The sequence below is a fragment of the Falco peregrinus genome, chromosome 4 (assembly GCF_023634155.1).
Source record: "Falco peregrinus isolate bFalPer1 chromosome 4, bFalPer1.pri, whole genome shotgun sequence".
Taxonomy (NCBI): Eukaryota; Metazoa; Chordata; class Aves; order Falconiformes; family Falconidae; genus Falco; species Falco peregrinus.
This window is the reverse complement of record NC_073724.1, coordinates 117,370,176-117,385,857: the sequence shown is the minus strand read 5'-3', so window position 1 is coordinate 117,385,857 and position 15,682 is coordinate 117,370,176. Positions and strand designations below refer to the sequence as shown.

General features: G+C 42.0%; 1 protein-coding gene across 6 annotated transcripts in view; it reads right to left on the bottom strand.

Annotated features, from left to right (window-relative positions):
• Nucleotides 1–15,682, bottom strand: part of TENM4 (teneurin transmembrane protein 4) — a 352,231-nt gene that overhangs the window by 39,504 nt on the left and 297,045 nt on the right. For all 6 annotated transcript variants that reach the window (XM_027781531.2, XM_055802888.1, XM_055802889.1 and 3 more), the window contains 2 exons: nt 9,586–9,740; nt 4,876–5,753 (listed from right to left, as the gene is read on the bottom strand). In XM_027781531.2, coding sequence (XP_027637332.1) covers nt 4,876–5,753; nt 9,586–9,740 — 1,033 coding nt within the window. The remainder of the gene's footprint in view (nt 1–4,875; nt 5,754–9,585; nt 9,741–15,682) is intronic.

Genomic DNA, 15,682 nt, shown 5'->3' with positions numbered 1-15,682 from the left:
CACTTCTTGGGCAGTCCATGAAAACGTTTCAAATTTCTGGGCTTGGCTGCAGGGATGTGTAAGTATTTCATTCTGTATGGGAGGAGGTAACCTTTGAAACTAATTGGGCACACAAAGGACCTAAGCCAAAGAGCCTCGTCTGGGCTAAATAATGCATAGAAGATTTGACTTTGGCTCAGAGGGAAATTGAATTAATGTACAGTGATACCATCTCAATGAGCTAATCAAGATAATTGCCATATTCTTGATTTGAACAAATACATTGGTAAGATTTTCTGGATTCAGAAGTAGACAAACAGCAACTTCTAAGAAACTTTGTAAAGGTTGGTAGCAATTTTTTCAGGTCAAGTGAAAAAGCAGCAACAACAAAGAAGCAAGTAGTCACACAGCATCCTTTGTCTTTGACTTGAGGAGTTGAACAAGAAGCCGTTCTGCGGGCAGAGCTTCCAGATCAGCTTCCTTTGCTGCTGATTATCACTGTCACAGGTTCAATGGGAAGGCAAGTCTTTAATCCAGTTACTGGACAAGCTGAGCTGCATTGCATTAATTGACAACGAATGTCAAGCCCTCTGCAGAGGCAGAGAAGGTCTATATAATGCTAAAACCCTCAAAGAAGTCCTAGATAGGCCTTTGGGGACAGGCTAATTACTGCAGAGAGCTAAGTTTTACTCTCAAAGGAAAGGGAAACTGCACGTTATATACTGAACCTTTCTCAACACTACACTCAATAAAGTAGGATTGTTATGGCAGCTTCGGTGTAGGATGTGTGAAAGGAAGAGCTGTGAGAGCTGTGCACGTCTGTTGCTGCCTGAAGACAGCACTGGTCTCCTTCCCCTACAGAAATGAAGGGACAATGTGCCAGCCCAGCCTGAACCCTTGGAGGACCCCGATTCCCTGGCATGCCCTGGAAATAGACCTCCAGCACTGCATCAACGTATCCTACCTCCTCCTCTCCTCTCCAGAGCCACATCAACATGCCCGTACGTCACAGCTCTTGGCAGCCTTATGATAAAGGCTGAGAAATGCCCTGGTAAGAGTAACAACTGAAGGAGAACCAGAGATGCTGGATATGTAAACACGTAGTGTTGCCACTCTTGTAACACCATTGCTCTTTCATGTTGGATGTCTGCTTTATGGCCCTCTGCAGACAGTTAAAGGTAAATCTGATGAGGATGTTCTTCGTGGGGCCACTGGTGCAGTGTATAGTTGTGCCAGTTGAATTTATGTTGACTCTTAACTTTTTAAACAGTGATGTCCAGCTTGCCCTGGCCTATAAACAACTATTACATGCTGTGACGAGCACGCAGCTTTTTCTCAGAGCCAGATTTGATGTCTTTATTTCCTTGGCCCTGAGCAAAACAGAAATATGAGCTTCACCTTCCCCCTCAGCCAGGACAGAAAACTACTCAGAGCACCTTGTGGCTGCTCATGATCACAGGATTTCTCTAAATCACTTGAACTCCTCAATGTAAATTTCCTGATGTTCTGATATAGAAACCAATAACTTGAAGGTATTGAATGTTGATTTGGTTTACACCATCTTCTTTGGCTTCTTGGATATCAAGGAACTTAGATTTAATCCTGCCATTCCTGCACTCCTCCCTGCAGTTTGTGTTTGACTTATGCAAATCTGTCTGGTGAGAATGTATCTTAAGGCATTGAGAGTCATGATCTAAGATACCAAGAAATGGGAAGTATACTGCTTCTCATGGTTGGTTGCTCTACTGGTTAGGTAATCTCAGCCTTAAAAAATCACGCCTTCCTGTCAACCGAAATGCTTTGCTTTCCAGGCCCTTACCCTTCTCAAGCCTTTCGCTGCTAGATTAAGAGTCTCTCTCTATAGGTGATAGCTTTGTGCTGATGTGCTGTGATCTAGACACTTCCCAGCCTTCTTCAAGTTTAAATAGATAGATCAAGCCTTCTTAGTTCTCCAGCACAAAAGCACTTTCTCCCCACAAATGTATTTTTGTTGTGCTTTTCTGCACAACCTTCAATTTTCACTGTCCTTCATAAGCTGCAAACATCAGAACTGACTATTAGTCTCATCAATGCTGTACAGGGATAAAATCAGCTTCCCACTACCCACTACAAGTAGAGTGGGATGAATATATGTATTAATTTCACTTGTCCATCCAGGCAATGTTAGACAGATTTGCCATGGAATTATGCTGAGGATCACACTGAATGACCTGCTGCTTTGGTCACTACAGCCTCTGAGACTCAATAGTCAGTCCAGTTCTTTTGTGGCCCGTTACTTATGTACCCTGCCATTAGATTGTGTGAAGAATGTATTTTGTTTAAATGAAACCTACTTTATTAAGGAATCTAAGCATCTCAGCTTTATTTACAAATCTTCTCATTTTATCAGTCTGATTTTATTTTTTTTGCCCAGATTATGCATGCAAAACCTGGGTAGAATCAATCCCTGCCCATGCATTCAAAACAACCCTGCTGGATGATTCCCTGCTGCTGACTGCTTTTTGAGAGCTATCACAGAGCATGTTCTTGAACATTTGATATGTACCTTTCACAGCTGAAAAGATGAGCAGACTGATCTGCTTTCCAGGTCCCTAGTGGACAGGTTAGGATAGGATCAGATAGGATAGGACGGGCCAGGACAGGCTAGGATGAAGAGTGACAGTCTGCAGTGAAGAGTGACATTCTCTCTCTTAGACTGAGCATATAAAAAAGCTTTCTAATAATAACAATAAGATAGGTAAATGCATTGTTATCACTAGAAATATCTATGAATAACTGGGATGACTTTGATAGGAACCATCTGACCAAATGGTAGACATCTGCAATGTAAACACCTGTGTCTGAGCTAACCATTCTGGACTACCTCTTGCAGGGAGAAACTTTCAGAATACAGCTTATGTCATCTTATGTCATCAGATACCTGACATCATATATGACGCATAAGACACATAAGAAACTCACTCTGAAAATGCCTGTTTCTCTCCCTTGCCCATAAAGGGAGGCTGGGGCAACTAATTCAGAGGTAGACTTTTACCCTGCAGTTCTATAAAGTTGCATCAGAACCTGTCAGGAACAGTTAAATAGAGATATCTGATAACAGGTTGGGATGAGGTATCTCTGAAGACACATTCCCAATGCTATTTTCAGTGATGCTATGCTATCATATAGTGCTGACTTGTTCTAGTCAAGATTTCCATAGTCCAACCACTGGAGAATACTGTCTACCATTTAGCTCTAAAAAGCTTTCTTACAAGTCTTCTGAAGTGCATAAAAGGACCAGAATGATGACTTGCACAAATGTTCTATTTTGTTGGATAGCAAGAAATAATGGATCACTGTTATAAATATATCCACGGACTAAGTAGGATTTTAGCTTCTGTCTCATTTTATCTCCTTTATGTTTTCAGTCACACTTTTAAATAAAAGATTATGTTTGAAGTATAAATCTGACCGTTATTAGCTGTAATGTTTAGTTTGCTTCACTGTCCGCAGCTACATCTGTTTTCAAGCACAGGAACTATTGGGTTCCTTGCAAAAAGGAAATACCTCCTTGATTTAGCACAGTGGTTCTGACAATATAGCAGGCTTCCACTCCTATAGAGAAAAACACCCTATCTTTCCTCCCTAAAGCCTCCCTCAAGCAAATTTAATGTAAGAGATGGAAGGGTATTAACTTTGATTCACTGAGGAATATTGCTATAGTAATTGCAAGCAGAACATTGATGGAATGCAAATAACCTTTCAAAAGAGTCTTCAACGAGTTTCCATCAGTTCTTTTTGCGGCAGGAGCAGTAATAGTGAGTATTAAGCAAAGACATTTGCAACTAAGCCTGGAACATTTTAAAGAGAGAACCAAAGCAACTGCGTGTCTAACACACGGATATGTGGGTTTAGCCAGCTTGCCTTCCATCAGTCTCTTTTTCTTTTAGTTTTTTTCTTTGTAATCTGGGGAACTGTCTGTTCTAGCCAAACTGGACTCTTACAATGGGTCTATTATTGTGGTAGCTGAACACTTCCATCTAACCATTCATATCATAAGGGAAATTATGCACTAAAAGGAGCATTTCAAAATGGCTAGATTTGAAAATAAAAATTAAACTAAGAAAGAGGGAGGGGAAAGGGTTCTCAACAGCAGGATGAATTTGCAGACCATCCTTCTAGATGCCCTTCATTCAGTAATCTTTCTCCTATTTGATATCAGAAATGTGTTGTCTTCGTGTTATTTATAAGCAGGGAATTGTTAATAGTAATACAAAAAAGAAGCACAAACCTTCAAGTCATTGCCAGCTTTGGGTTTTTCAACGTATCCTGTTTTCTCTGTGCTCAAAAATCTCTTTGGGACAGGGATGGTCTTGAACAGTTCTGAGACTATTTTTGAAGCTTAGTGAGGCCAATTACAACAGTAGAAACCAAGCAGTCTATTAATTACAGAATCATTTTCTGAGCAAGCTGTCATTAGTCATTGGCAGTTGTCATTCCACATCAGCCATTTCAAACAAGCTCAAAAAAGACCTTGCACCATAGGAAGGAGGTGAAAAGCTGTGAAAAAGAGAATCTGATGGAACTTTCGCACTTCCAGGGCTTTCAAAGCCAAGAAAAATTCCCTGACATGCAACCTAAATCCCTAGTCCTAACTATATTAAGGAGAACCAGGTGTCCAAACTACTTAGCTGATTTAGAAAAACTCAGCAGAAGCTCTGACTTGACTTGGTAGAGGAAGCTTACTCAAACTCTAATGCACTTACAGTGTTTAGTGTTTGCGTGAGATCTGATATTCTCTGTTCTGGCCATTTTATTTGGACAATAATTCTGTCCAGGGAATTAAATTCTATCAGCCTTGCATGGTTCAGAGAACAGAGAATGAAGTCAGCAGCATGATAGTTGTAATATACTTACTCATAAAACGTTGTCCAACCATTTTCATTGCTTTTAGTGGCGAGGAGACCAGAGTTGCCATGGTACGTCATCATGGCCACTTCATGCCCCTGTGTTGTAACGCTCTTGAGTGCGCTGTTGGTACCGATTGTCACCCAGTAGACTTGGCCATCAGGCACCACCAGCCAGAGGGGCATCCCTGTGGAATCTCTTCGGATATTGACTAAGTTGCCATTATTGTCGGTGATCAGGGTTATATCTCCATCTCCGGAATAAGTAAAATTGTAGAGATAATCTCCAGTGGTAAGGCTCTGAGTATAAAGATGCTTGCCACTGGTGTCAAACAAGTAGAGCTCCTGGTCTATGGGTGAGGATAACTCATATAGATTTTGTGTGTTGAGGAACGGTTTGTTTTTCCGAATAAAGCGGATTCGGATATTTCCAAGATCAGCTACATACAGCTCCCCATCTGCACACACCGCAAGGGAGGATGGCGCATTGAGTTTGGCATCCTTGGCATAGCCGTCATCCCCCGAGAAGCAGTCACAGTTAGCATCGTTCTTGCAGTCACAGCTGCTTGGTGCACCGGCAACAAGAGAAATCTCTCCATTGGTGGTGACCTGCCTGATGCGGTTGATCTTCTTCTCATCGGTCTCAGCAATATACAGGACCCCGTTATGCGAGACGGCCAGTGCGGTAGCAGACTCCAGTGTAGCGTGGATTGCCACCTTGCTAAGGAGAAAGTGATCCATGCCTGGCACCTGGCAGTGCATGGGTCTCCCGGCCACAATTCGCACTTGGTGGTTCTCAGAGATCTGTAACACAACATTATTGTCGAGGACGTAGAGAGAATTATCCATCGGATTGACTGCCAGATCCGTGGGCCATTCCAGACGAACCTTAATGGTAAAATAACACAAGGAAATTATTACAGTGAGGCCTTTTTCACTGTGTGATTGCTACAGATCAGTCACAATGAAGATGTTTCCACATGGATTAAAAGGAGAAAACGTAAAAGAAACACAATTAATTATTACCACTCGATATGGTGGCCATAGAGGACAAAGCCCTTGTGTGAGTGAGGGGGCTTAGCACCTGGTTACATGAAGCAGACACGTGGATACCCAGACTCTGCATTGCACCAGCGGTGGGAGCAGGGTGATGGAGAAAGGCAGACCCTCCTCAGCTCTTGATCTGCACCGTGGCTTCCCTCTGCTTTTCTACCTTGGTGTGAGGGGTCAGCGGCTGTGGGAAGGGGCATCAGTGCCCAGGAATGCAGAAGTAAACAAGAAAATCCAAAGATCCCCAAAGGGGGATTTCCCCTCCCCAAACAATCTTATGCTTGTTGACTGATGGACCCACACCTGAAAGCAGAGACCCGGGACTGGGAATTTTGTTGTGTGAAGTGCTGTGAAATCAGTCAAACAAAAAAATGATCCTTTTGCTAAAGGATTTTCCAGACAAGTGGCCGAGCTCCTCTGGGTAAATGACAAGGAGGGATAGACACAAAACTGGCAACTGTGTCAGCATGTGTGTATGTCTAAGTTATAACTATTGATTTTCTGCTTGATGCTGCAAAAATGCAAAATAGCAATTCCCAAGAAATTCAGGCAATTTCAATCTCTGGTATAAAATACCTGTGTCTTCACAGTGGTTTTCACATATTTTTTTTCTCGCATAATGGAAGAATGGGTTCAATTAACAGTGACACATCATAGTTCAACATTGATAAACCATATACACAAACAAACTGAGAAAGTGACTGGTAACACCACAAGTGAGTGAGCACTAGGGTTTTTTTATTTCTAGCTCTGCTTCTGTAATACACTGTCTTTTCAGGTGAGTCTACTCTTCTAGTTGCCAAATCTAAGACATGTGTAACAGAATTAAGGGTATTTTTTTTTAATATATTTTTAAAATCATTTTTTAAAAATATTTTTTTAAAAAAATTAAAATACAGAACAGTAAGATTGTAAAATTGTCATTAATTTGTTTTACTTCAGGTTTATATACATTAAAAAAAATCAGTGTTGTGCTGATGGGAAACAAACAATGCTTAAATGTTTTCCTAATGGTGCATCTTCCACATAGTAGAGGTGTGAAGGGTGACTGGAAATGAACAGCTGTGAAGAATGCTCTTGGTCGCCTCCAGCCAGGCTTTTAAATAGATTTTCAGCTAGTTAGCAAGAATAGCTATTCTGGTTGTATAATTCCCTTTCAGTCAGCCAAGCAACTCTTAAGTTAGAGCAGATGGACTTGCTATCTCACAGTTAACTGAGAAGCTGGTCACTTTCTGCCATTCTCCCTGCACCCATGTGTTTTCTCCTCTGTAGCCAACAGCATGATGTGCTGTGATGGAGAGGTCTGGGATCTGGGCACACTCAAGGCTCTGCAGTTCCAGGATCTCCCTGTTTCTTTGTTTCACATCTTTCTCTCTCACCATCCATCTCAGTTGCTGCTTATTTACCTGAGGTGAACAAGTTTGGGTTTTTTTGTTTGGGGTTTTTTTTTTGGCATCTAAAAGGTGGCAACCTTATGGGAAGAAGGAGCAAAGGAGAAGATGCCAGCAGGTTGAAGTCCAGCAAACCATCTCTCATTGTGATTTTACTTAAAACCAAGAACAAGAAGAAACCAGGTAAGATTTAGAGGAAGACAGGAGATTCCTATTTTTAAAGCCCGTTGTTGAACATCTCTGCCACAGCCATGCTTTACTTGTGATGCTTCTATTCATGTTAGATCCCTTTTCAACTTTTGCATTATTTTTTTTTTTAAAGCATCAGATGCAAGGTATTTAATTCATTGTGCCTTCTAATGGCTGGGCCTGTGAAGCTTATTTTCAGGGCTAAGCACTACACTGAGATCTGTCTACTCTGGTTCTCTGTTTGCAAAATCTTCCTTTTCTCAGCTCCTGGCCTATTTTAACCCTTACTGTAGTGAAAAATTATAGCCTGTGGTTTTCTCTTTAATAATGCATACCTCCATCCCTTCCAGTGGTCTTTAAGCTCCACAGCCTTGAGTTAGCATCAAGAGCAGAGTTTATTCTGAACTGACAAGGGAATTTTCAATTTCTTAAAAACCATTCCTTGTCAACTTTGGCAGCTAAATATTTCATGTCCTCATGTCCCAGGGAGCCTCGGGGACCTGACAGAAAAGACCCTTCCAGCCATTGTAAAAAATGAAAAACTACTTCCCAAGCTTTGGTTTATTTTTTTTTTTTGTTGGATGGTTGGGGTTTTTGGTGTTGGGTTTTTTTTCCTTTTTTTTTTTTTTTCCTTTTTTTCCTGCTTTGGGTTGTTGTCATTATTTTTTAATTAAACTGGTCTTCAGTGAGCTTGTCCAGAATAGGAGTGGTCAATTTGCCCATCACAGTACAAGCTGATCTAAAAATGGCTCCTGTCATTTTATAAAGGGAAAGGAAGAGTCTTCAGCTGATACATTTTAGCTCATCTCTGAAGTGTTTAAAGATGACACTGGTATACAGATAAGCCACATAACCTGACAGAAAATAATTCTTAGAACTGGAATCTACAGTGCTCTTGTGGTAACTGCTCCTGAAATTCAGATAAAGAAAAAACTATGCCTGTAAGATGAGAAGCATGCTACAAGATGGCCCTTACCCAACAAAATTTGCTTCTATAGAAGGCTTTTAAACTCATAATTTCAGCTTGTTCATAAATTGTGGACAGTGGGAACCAGCTGCAAAGTAGCAAGAATAATCTTTTCAAATTAGAGGGAAACCCAAGAGGAACGGATTCCATATGGGAGCAAGGAAATTATCTAGGTAGTTACAAAACAGAAACCCCATTGACACCTATTGTGGCTGAATAACAGTACTTAGCCCTCCAGCTATGATCTATATTTTCATAGGAGAGGGGAACATTCCTGTAGCCAGGCAAACAAGAAGTGGCACAAAGGTTTCAAAGGACACTATCTTTAACCTGGCGTAATTTGACAGGTTGGCCAGTGCCCCACAAAACTGAGTGCTGGGCTGTAATGGGTTTCTCTTCTGTGCCATCCAGAAGTAAAGCAATCATCAAACTGAGATTTCTTTTTCTCTCTCTCTCTCTTTCTTTGCTTTTTTTCCTTCTCTCCACCTTTAAGCAACAGGAAGCAGCAGGACTTAAAAGCCCAGCATGATGGTGGCTACAACGAGTTTGCAATCTGATGCAATTCAAGATTCTTGTTTTCCTGCTGTTGCTAATTTTGGCACCACAGCCTCCAATCAGTATTTCCTAGATGTTAATTTGCTTTAGGTCTAAAATTGTGCTGGGCCAAATTAGGATGGGGGGAAGCAAAGAAAAAAACCCATGGTGTAGCTAAGTTGTTACAACAGAGCATGGCACAAAGACCTGCTAAAATGAGTGCTGCTGCCCGGTCTCTTTAGATTAAAGCAACTAGTTTCTTGAGAAATGAGAGTAGTGAAACCTGCCTTCCCAGGAATCTGTGTCTCCCAATTGATCAGGAGCTCTGAAAGAAGTCTCTTTTGTGGGTGGGACATCTTTAAAATCTCTCTTTGCAGAGTTCTCTGAGTTAGGTCAGTTAGGTCTTTCCTTCAGTTTTTACAGGAACTTTCTTTTTGACCCAGTCATTTTCACACCACAAAATATGTAGAGATGTAATTTTCCTTGAGCCTCTACCACTTTGCTAGACCTGGGGAGGCACACAGACATGCAGATAGGGTGAAGGCATAGGATTCTGTTCCGTAGAAACCCAACCGAAACACTGTCTTACCTGAGAAATGTCCATGACAGAGTCACAGCTGAGAGGCCGAGCAGACGTCAAGTCATTGGAACCCAACACAGTTGAGATGATTCCATTCTGATCAATCCGCCTGATCATAGTGCCATCCACAAAGTAAATCAGCCCAAACTTGTCCACGGTGATGCCTGGGGAGGGAAAAAGCAAGACAGTCAGAAAGTAATGTCAACCTGACAATTACGAGATGAACTGAAGACAGTGTCTGGTTTGACACTCGTGAAACAGTAAGACTGCTGGTTTGGTTGGGAGGAATATATGTTATGGCATTCAAAAGGGATGAGATGAGAGCTGGGCACGCGGGAATCCTGGTTGTCAGGAGCTTTGAATTGGCACCACTCCACAGAAGGCACTTCCAGCTGGCACAGGATACAATTTAGAAATCCCTGCTCACTTCTGGGAAAGGGCATGGCGTTTGAATGACCTGCTGAAAGGAAAATGTTTTCTAGTAACTGCTTGCCCTGCCTGTTCAGAGACATGGCGTAATTGCTTGTGGTATGAATACTGAACCATGAACATGAAAACCTGACACTGGTGAATCTTTCAGAAATGGCAATGAAAAAGGCTGTGAAAGATCCATCAGGTCAATCAGATTCCAGATGGATAAATATGGAAGGTTTTTTCCTAGGATAACCCTAGTATTCTGTAATATTTCCCCTGATTCTGGACTCTGCTAGGTGATTCATGTCATTGTCCAAACCTCCTTTGTAGACATGGTCTGGGCAGTGGATTTGAGGTCGGCCGACCACAGTTAGAGACTGCTGATTCTCATTTCCTCACCTGCAGATATGTGCCATTTTACTTCCCCCTAAGTATAATTTCTCAAGTATTTGTGATTTTAGCACAAGTTCCTTTAACCTTCTTTATCCCAGGCTAGCTATGCTCTGCATCTGCCATCAGAGGATTTCACAGTGCTTTACACTTACTAATTAGACCTCATATCAGTCTTTGAGCAGGATTATCCTAATTTTACATATCGGGAAAATAACACATAAAGCAATTTTCCCAAGGTCGCAGAGAAGGTCCATGACTAAGGCAGGAATAAGAAGTTAAGGGCCCCATTCACCTCTCTTTTATGTTAGTATAAATTAAAAATAACTCTGCAGATACTAATAGAGTCATCCATCTCATCTACCCTATGGTGGCAGAATGCTGCTCAGCATAATACTTGAGTGTCTTAAAGACACTAAAAGAATGTAAAGGAATAGTAAAAGACTGTAGAAGCTGGTAACACCCTTTTCTATGCAAGTGAAAATTCTCCTTGGAATATATGAAAATTAGGATCTTCCTGTTTGGTTTCTTCCACTAGCAGGGTAGCAATCACTTGGCAAAAGCAGACATCTGCATGCTGCATCCAAGCAAGTATCTGGAGCTTTTCCAATCGGAAGAGGGAAATATCTACTTCTAGGGTGCAATTCATATCACCCTAAAGCAGATATCCATAAGAGATTATATGGATCCCATCAGAAACACCTTTTCCTCCCCATCGACTATAGAGAAAATATCTCCAAAGGAAACATTTACACTGGAGACAGATTAAACTAGTGAGATGAATCCTCACTATAATGTTTTTCTGGCTGTCATCATGGTGAAAGAAATGATGGAAAATCTGTTTCAGATAGAAAGCTTTGAGAATGTTTCTGAGGAGCGATCTGATCTTGTGTTTCTCCAAAATGCTGTTTTACAGCCAGATCCCTTTGTTCGAAACATTTACCCTCAGTCTCTATCCACTGTGAGCTATGCTGTGAAGTACAGACGCAGCAGCAGTTCACAGATCAAAAATTTTAGATTTTCATGTAGCAGAGCCTAATCCTCTCATTGCTTTGGCAATTAAAATCATGGCCTTCATCCAGCACTGTAACTATCGCATGGGCTGGAAGCCATGGAGCCATGGAGGTGGGTGATACGTGGAAAAACATTTCATATTTGGTCATACTGAAATTCACAGAAGATAATCTAGCCTGGAAGTAATGGCAGGAAAACCTCAGGACTGAGTCATTGTTTGAGAGAAAGAACAAACTTCTCCATTGAGCTGAGGTGAAAGAAGGGATTCAGACATGGTTGCAACCTGTTGATTCAAAGTCAATTAGGAGTCAGGGAACTGATGATTCAGATCACTGAGTTGAATGGGAGCCGTGGGGTTTTGCTGGGAGGTAAAACCAGCATTTTCCTTAGTTCCTCACAGCGTCTCCCTGTCCGAAGGGCATTATTTTGATCTGGATTGGATAATTGACCATTAGAACAGTGAAGTTTCAGAATACCCTCTTGGGTAGTGAGGGGAAAAAAATTACTTGCAGCTTTTAAGATGAAGTTCATTAATTTTGGAGGACATTGTATGGCAGGATTGCTGAAGATAATGGATGACAGGACTAAATGACCCCCAAAATTGCTTCTAGTCTTACATCCAATACCAATTCATGCCGGGACACGGCTGATCTTTGGCAGGTCCGTGCAACAAGAACCTTGAAGAGGAGCAGAAGGTACCTGTTGCACATCTGAATGCTACGGCAGAAGCCACAGCACTAGTGGCTATTTATTCTTGCTACACGTTATAAACACATCAGTTGTATCTTAGCACTTTGTCGAAAGCTTGCAGAGGGATCTGGCAGTATAAACATCAATATCTCACTGGCATCCATGACTTTCTGGAAGTTGCCTTCACCTGCCATGAGACCTGTCAGCCTTGTGCCCCAGTTGGTGCCCTGTTCAATGAGTCGTCCAGGATGCTGGCACATGTCACCTGTCACTGGCATCTGCTGTTGAAGGTTACTGCTCCTCTAATTATTTTGCCTGCTGAATGGCAAGTTCTTTAATGTTTGCTGGTATTAGCTTGACAACCAAGAACACAATCGAGCTCTTCAAGCAATGTGGTAGACGTGCTTTTTCGGGAAAGGCATGATAGAAGGTTTAGTTGATCTTAATTGGCTTTTGTCAAACACGAGAGGCTCTTATCCGTTCCTAGGCTCACAACAAGTATTTTTCAGGGTGCCTGTCCATTAGCCTGTGTGACAGGCCAGGAGCCAGTGAAGGGTGGCAGGCTGGATAATGTGATTTTAAATGAGGCAGAATTTTCTCTCTTAGCTAGTTCCATATGTATTGGATTGGATTTATCAGCATCGTATGCTGACAGTTGCTCACGGTGTTCAGTGCTGAGGTTTGATGGCTGGCCTGATTAACCAGTTACAGTAATAGTAACCTGTACGTACTTTGGATCTCAAGCCAGCTCTGATCAGTTGATAGAGCACAACTTTATTTTGCATCCCAGCTTAGACAAAGAGCTTGCACACCCCAGTAAGTTAAAGTGGTACAGAAAAGTTACCACTTACCACCTTGCTCCAGGGCCATGGCATGCGCGTGTGTTATCACAGAGCACTCCTCTGCTTATCCCTCTTTCACGCAGGCTAAGCAATCTCAATTGCCTTGCATTTCCTAAGACATTCTGCAGGGTAACAGAGTTTTCAGTCTGTCAAAGCCCTAAATTCCCATTTGCACATGCACCTCGCACGGCAACTGCTCCAAACCCTTCCTGACTGATTGTCTTGGAATCGAATCTAATTATGGAGAGGAGCCCTGCTCTCCCACTGACAAGTGTCTTTGGATGGATGACTTCTGTGGAGAGGGAAAGAAGCATCTCACAGTTTCTTTGCAGCAGATTGTAGAGGTTAGATTGGACCTTTCTGTGTTTCCTTTCTGCTAATGGCACAGTTCCAGCACTGGGAGCCGGCTCCTAAAATGGGCAGAGGAATGGGTAATCCACATGTTATGCATGTAAAGCCAAAGACCTTGGCTTGCTTTGGCAGAAGGCTCCTCTCATGTTTCCATAGGAACATAAGGGAATCAAAAGATTTTCAGCACATAGCTTGAAGTTCAATCTCACAGTTACTGAGAGAAAACATCTGCTGCCAGTACCCAGGTAGAGTTGAAGATCTAAACTTTAAGCTCTGAGATATGAAATACAGATGTTACAAAATCATGTTGGCTCCTCCTGGATAGTCAGCAATCCCGTAAGAAACAAGGGCTTATAGCAGCATGTCCACCACACCAGTGAGTTTTGCTGATAGAGCGCTGTGACACAATGACATTTGCTTGAAATGTCAGGACCTTGTAGTGCGAGGAGGTGACAGCACATCATCCTGCAAATGGCTACTGGGGCATGGTGGGTTTCATCTAGAAGATGAACCATTAAATGATTGCATTGGACATGTACCTCTACTTAGGAAAAAAAAAGGGGGGGAACGAACCTTTTAAGCAAAAAAAAAAAAAAAAAAAGGTACTAAAGGAATCCAAATTTGGAGCTATCTTGTCTAGCTGGATGCTGAATGACTGAGTGATAAAATGGCAGATGAAAATCAATGTCAATAAGTACAGAAGAATTCACAGGGGAAGGAGTAAGCCCAACTACCCATATGCAATGACAAGCTGTAAAATAGCTCATGGTAAAAAAGATTTCGGAATTCCTGTGAAAAGTTTTCTGCAAAGATCAGCTGTGTGCTCTGCAGTGGTCAGGGAGGGAGCTAGAAGACAGCAAAGGATTAGGAAAGGCATAGAGAGAACAGAAAACAATGTTCTGTCCTCAAAAAGACCACACTTTTTCAGGCTGTAGCTAACGAAATGGTGAAAATTATGAGCACAGGATGCCTGGAAGGACAAAACTAGGTGTTCAGGGAGGTTTCTAGCCCAGCTGATGGTGGCATCTAAGCACAGGTCCAGGTGCAACCTCTTCAGAAAGTCCCCTAAATGTTGATGACTAGAATCCGGGGTGTTAGCAGGTAAAGACCACTCTGTCATTGCCCCTTTCCCTGTGTGTCTTTTCTGGCCCCAGGCCACAGTAAGAGACAAGATATTTTGTTCAATCAGCCTCTGGTCTTCTCTGAAATAGCCCTTATGTTATCATTTGACAATAGAAATGTTAATGGATTGCAGAGGGTTGAATTTCTCCTTTTAATTCTGTTGAATTAGTGAACACTTAGTGAACAACTGAGATTTTGTTTACACATTCAGCAGGACACAGTGAAGGAAGCAATCTGTCCCCAAATTAATTACTTCATTCTCATTGTTTTTATGGTGCTAAATGAACAAGATGCCCCCTCCCCCAGCACGTCCCTTCTGAAACCTTCTTCCTATTGTGTCAGACTTGTCACTGCAATCTCTCTTAATTGCAAGCTCCTTGGTAATTTCTCTGCCACAACATTTTTCCGAGGAGAACCACTGGTGAGTACTCAGATGAAAACAAATGCTCTGACAAGATGGAGTTTTAATTTTTCTTTAGATTGCTTGTAGAAGAGGATCATTATTAGCAGATGATAATTAGAAAGTGGTAACACTTTAATTTGCAAGGATATATTGAAATTCATTAGCATCTGAAAGGTTTGCTGTGCTCTGTGGCAAATGAATTGTAAGTACCAGACTGGTTCCTAATAGCGATGATAAATACCCTGACCAAACAACTGCCACCACTGTTCCATCCGTTGATCTACCCGTCCTGTATTTGTACAGCCTACCTTTATCAGAGCAGCCAAAGACAGGGGAAGGATGAAATTCCTGGGGTGGGTTTTATTCCTCCTAAAATATTCCCCAAGCTGATCATCTAAAGGGAGTTCTCTCTCCTTCCATGGAGAGAGACAAGAACCTTTGACCAGAAGGTACTTCAGAGAAATGTATCGACAGAACAAGGGATGATGGCTTTAAACTGAAAGAGGATAGATTTAGATTGGATATAAGGAAGAAATTTTTTTTTGCAATAAGGGTGGTGAGACACAGGCATAGGTTGCCCAGAGAAGCTGTGGATGCCCCATCAATGGAAGTGTTCAAGGTCAGGTTGGACGGGGCTGGGAGCAGCCTGATCCAGTGAAAGATGTCCCTGCCCATGGCAGGGAGGTTGGACTAGATGATCTTTGAAGGTCTCTTCCAACCCAAAGCATCCCATGGTTCTATGATTCTATGAAATTATCCACTCTGAACTCATGGGAGTTGAGGTGGGAACTGTGAGAGGTGATCAGAACTGTGGGGAAAAGGCTGCTGCTCAGAAAGTGGAGAACTATTCTGAATGGTGTTAGCTCATCCTTCAGGCTAG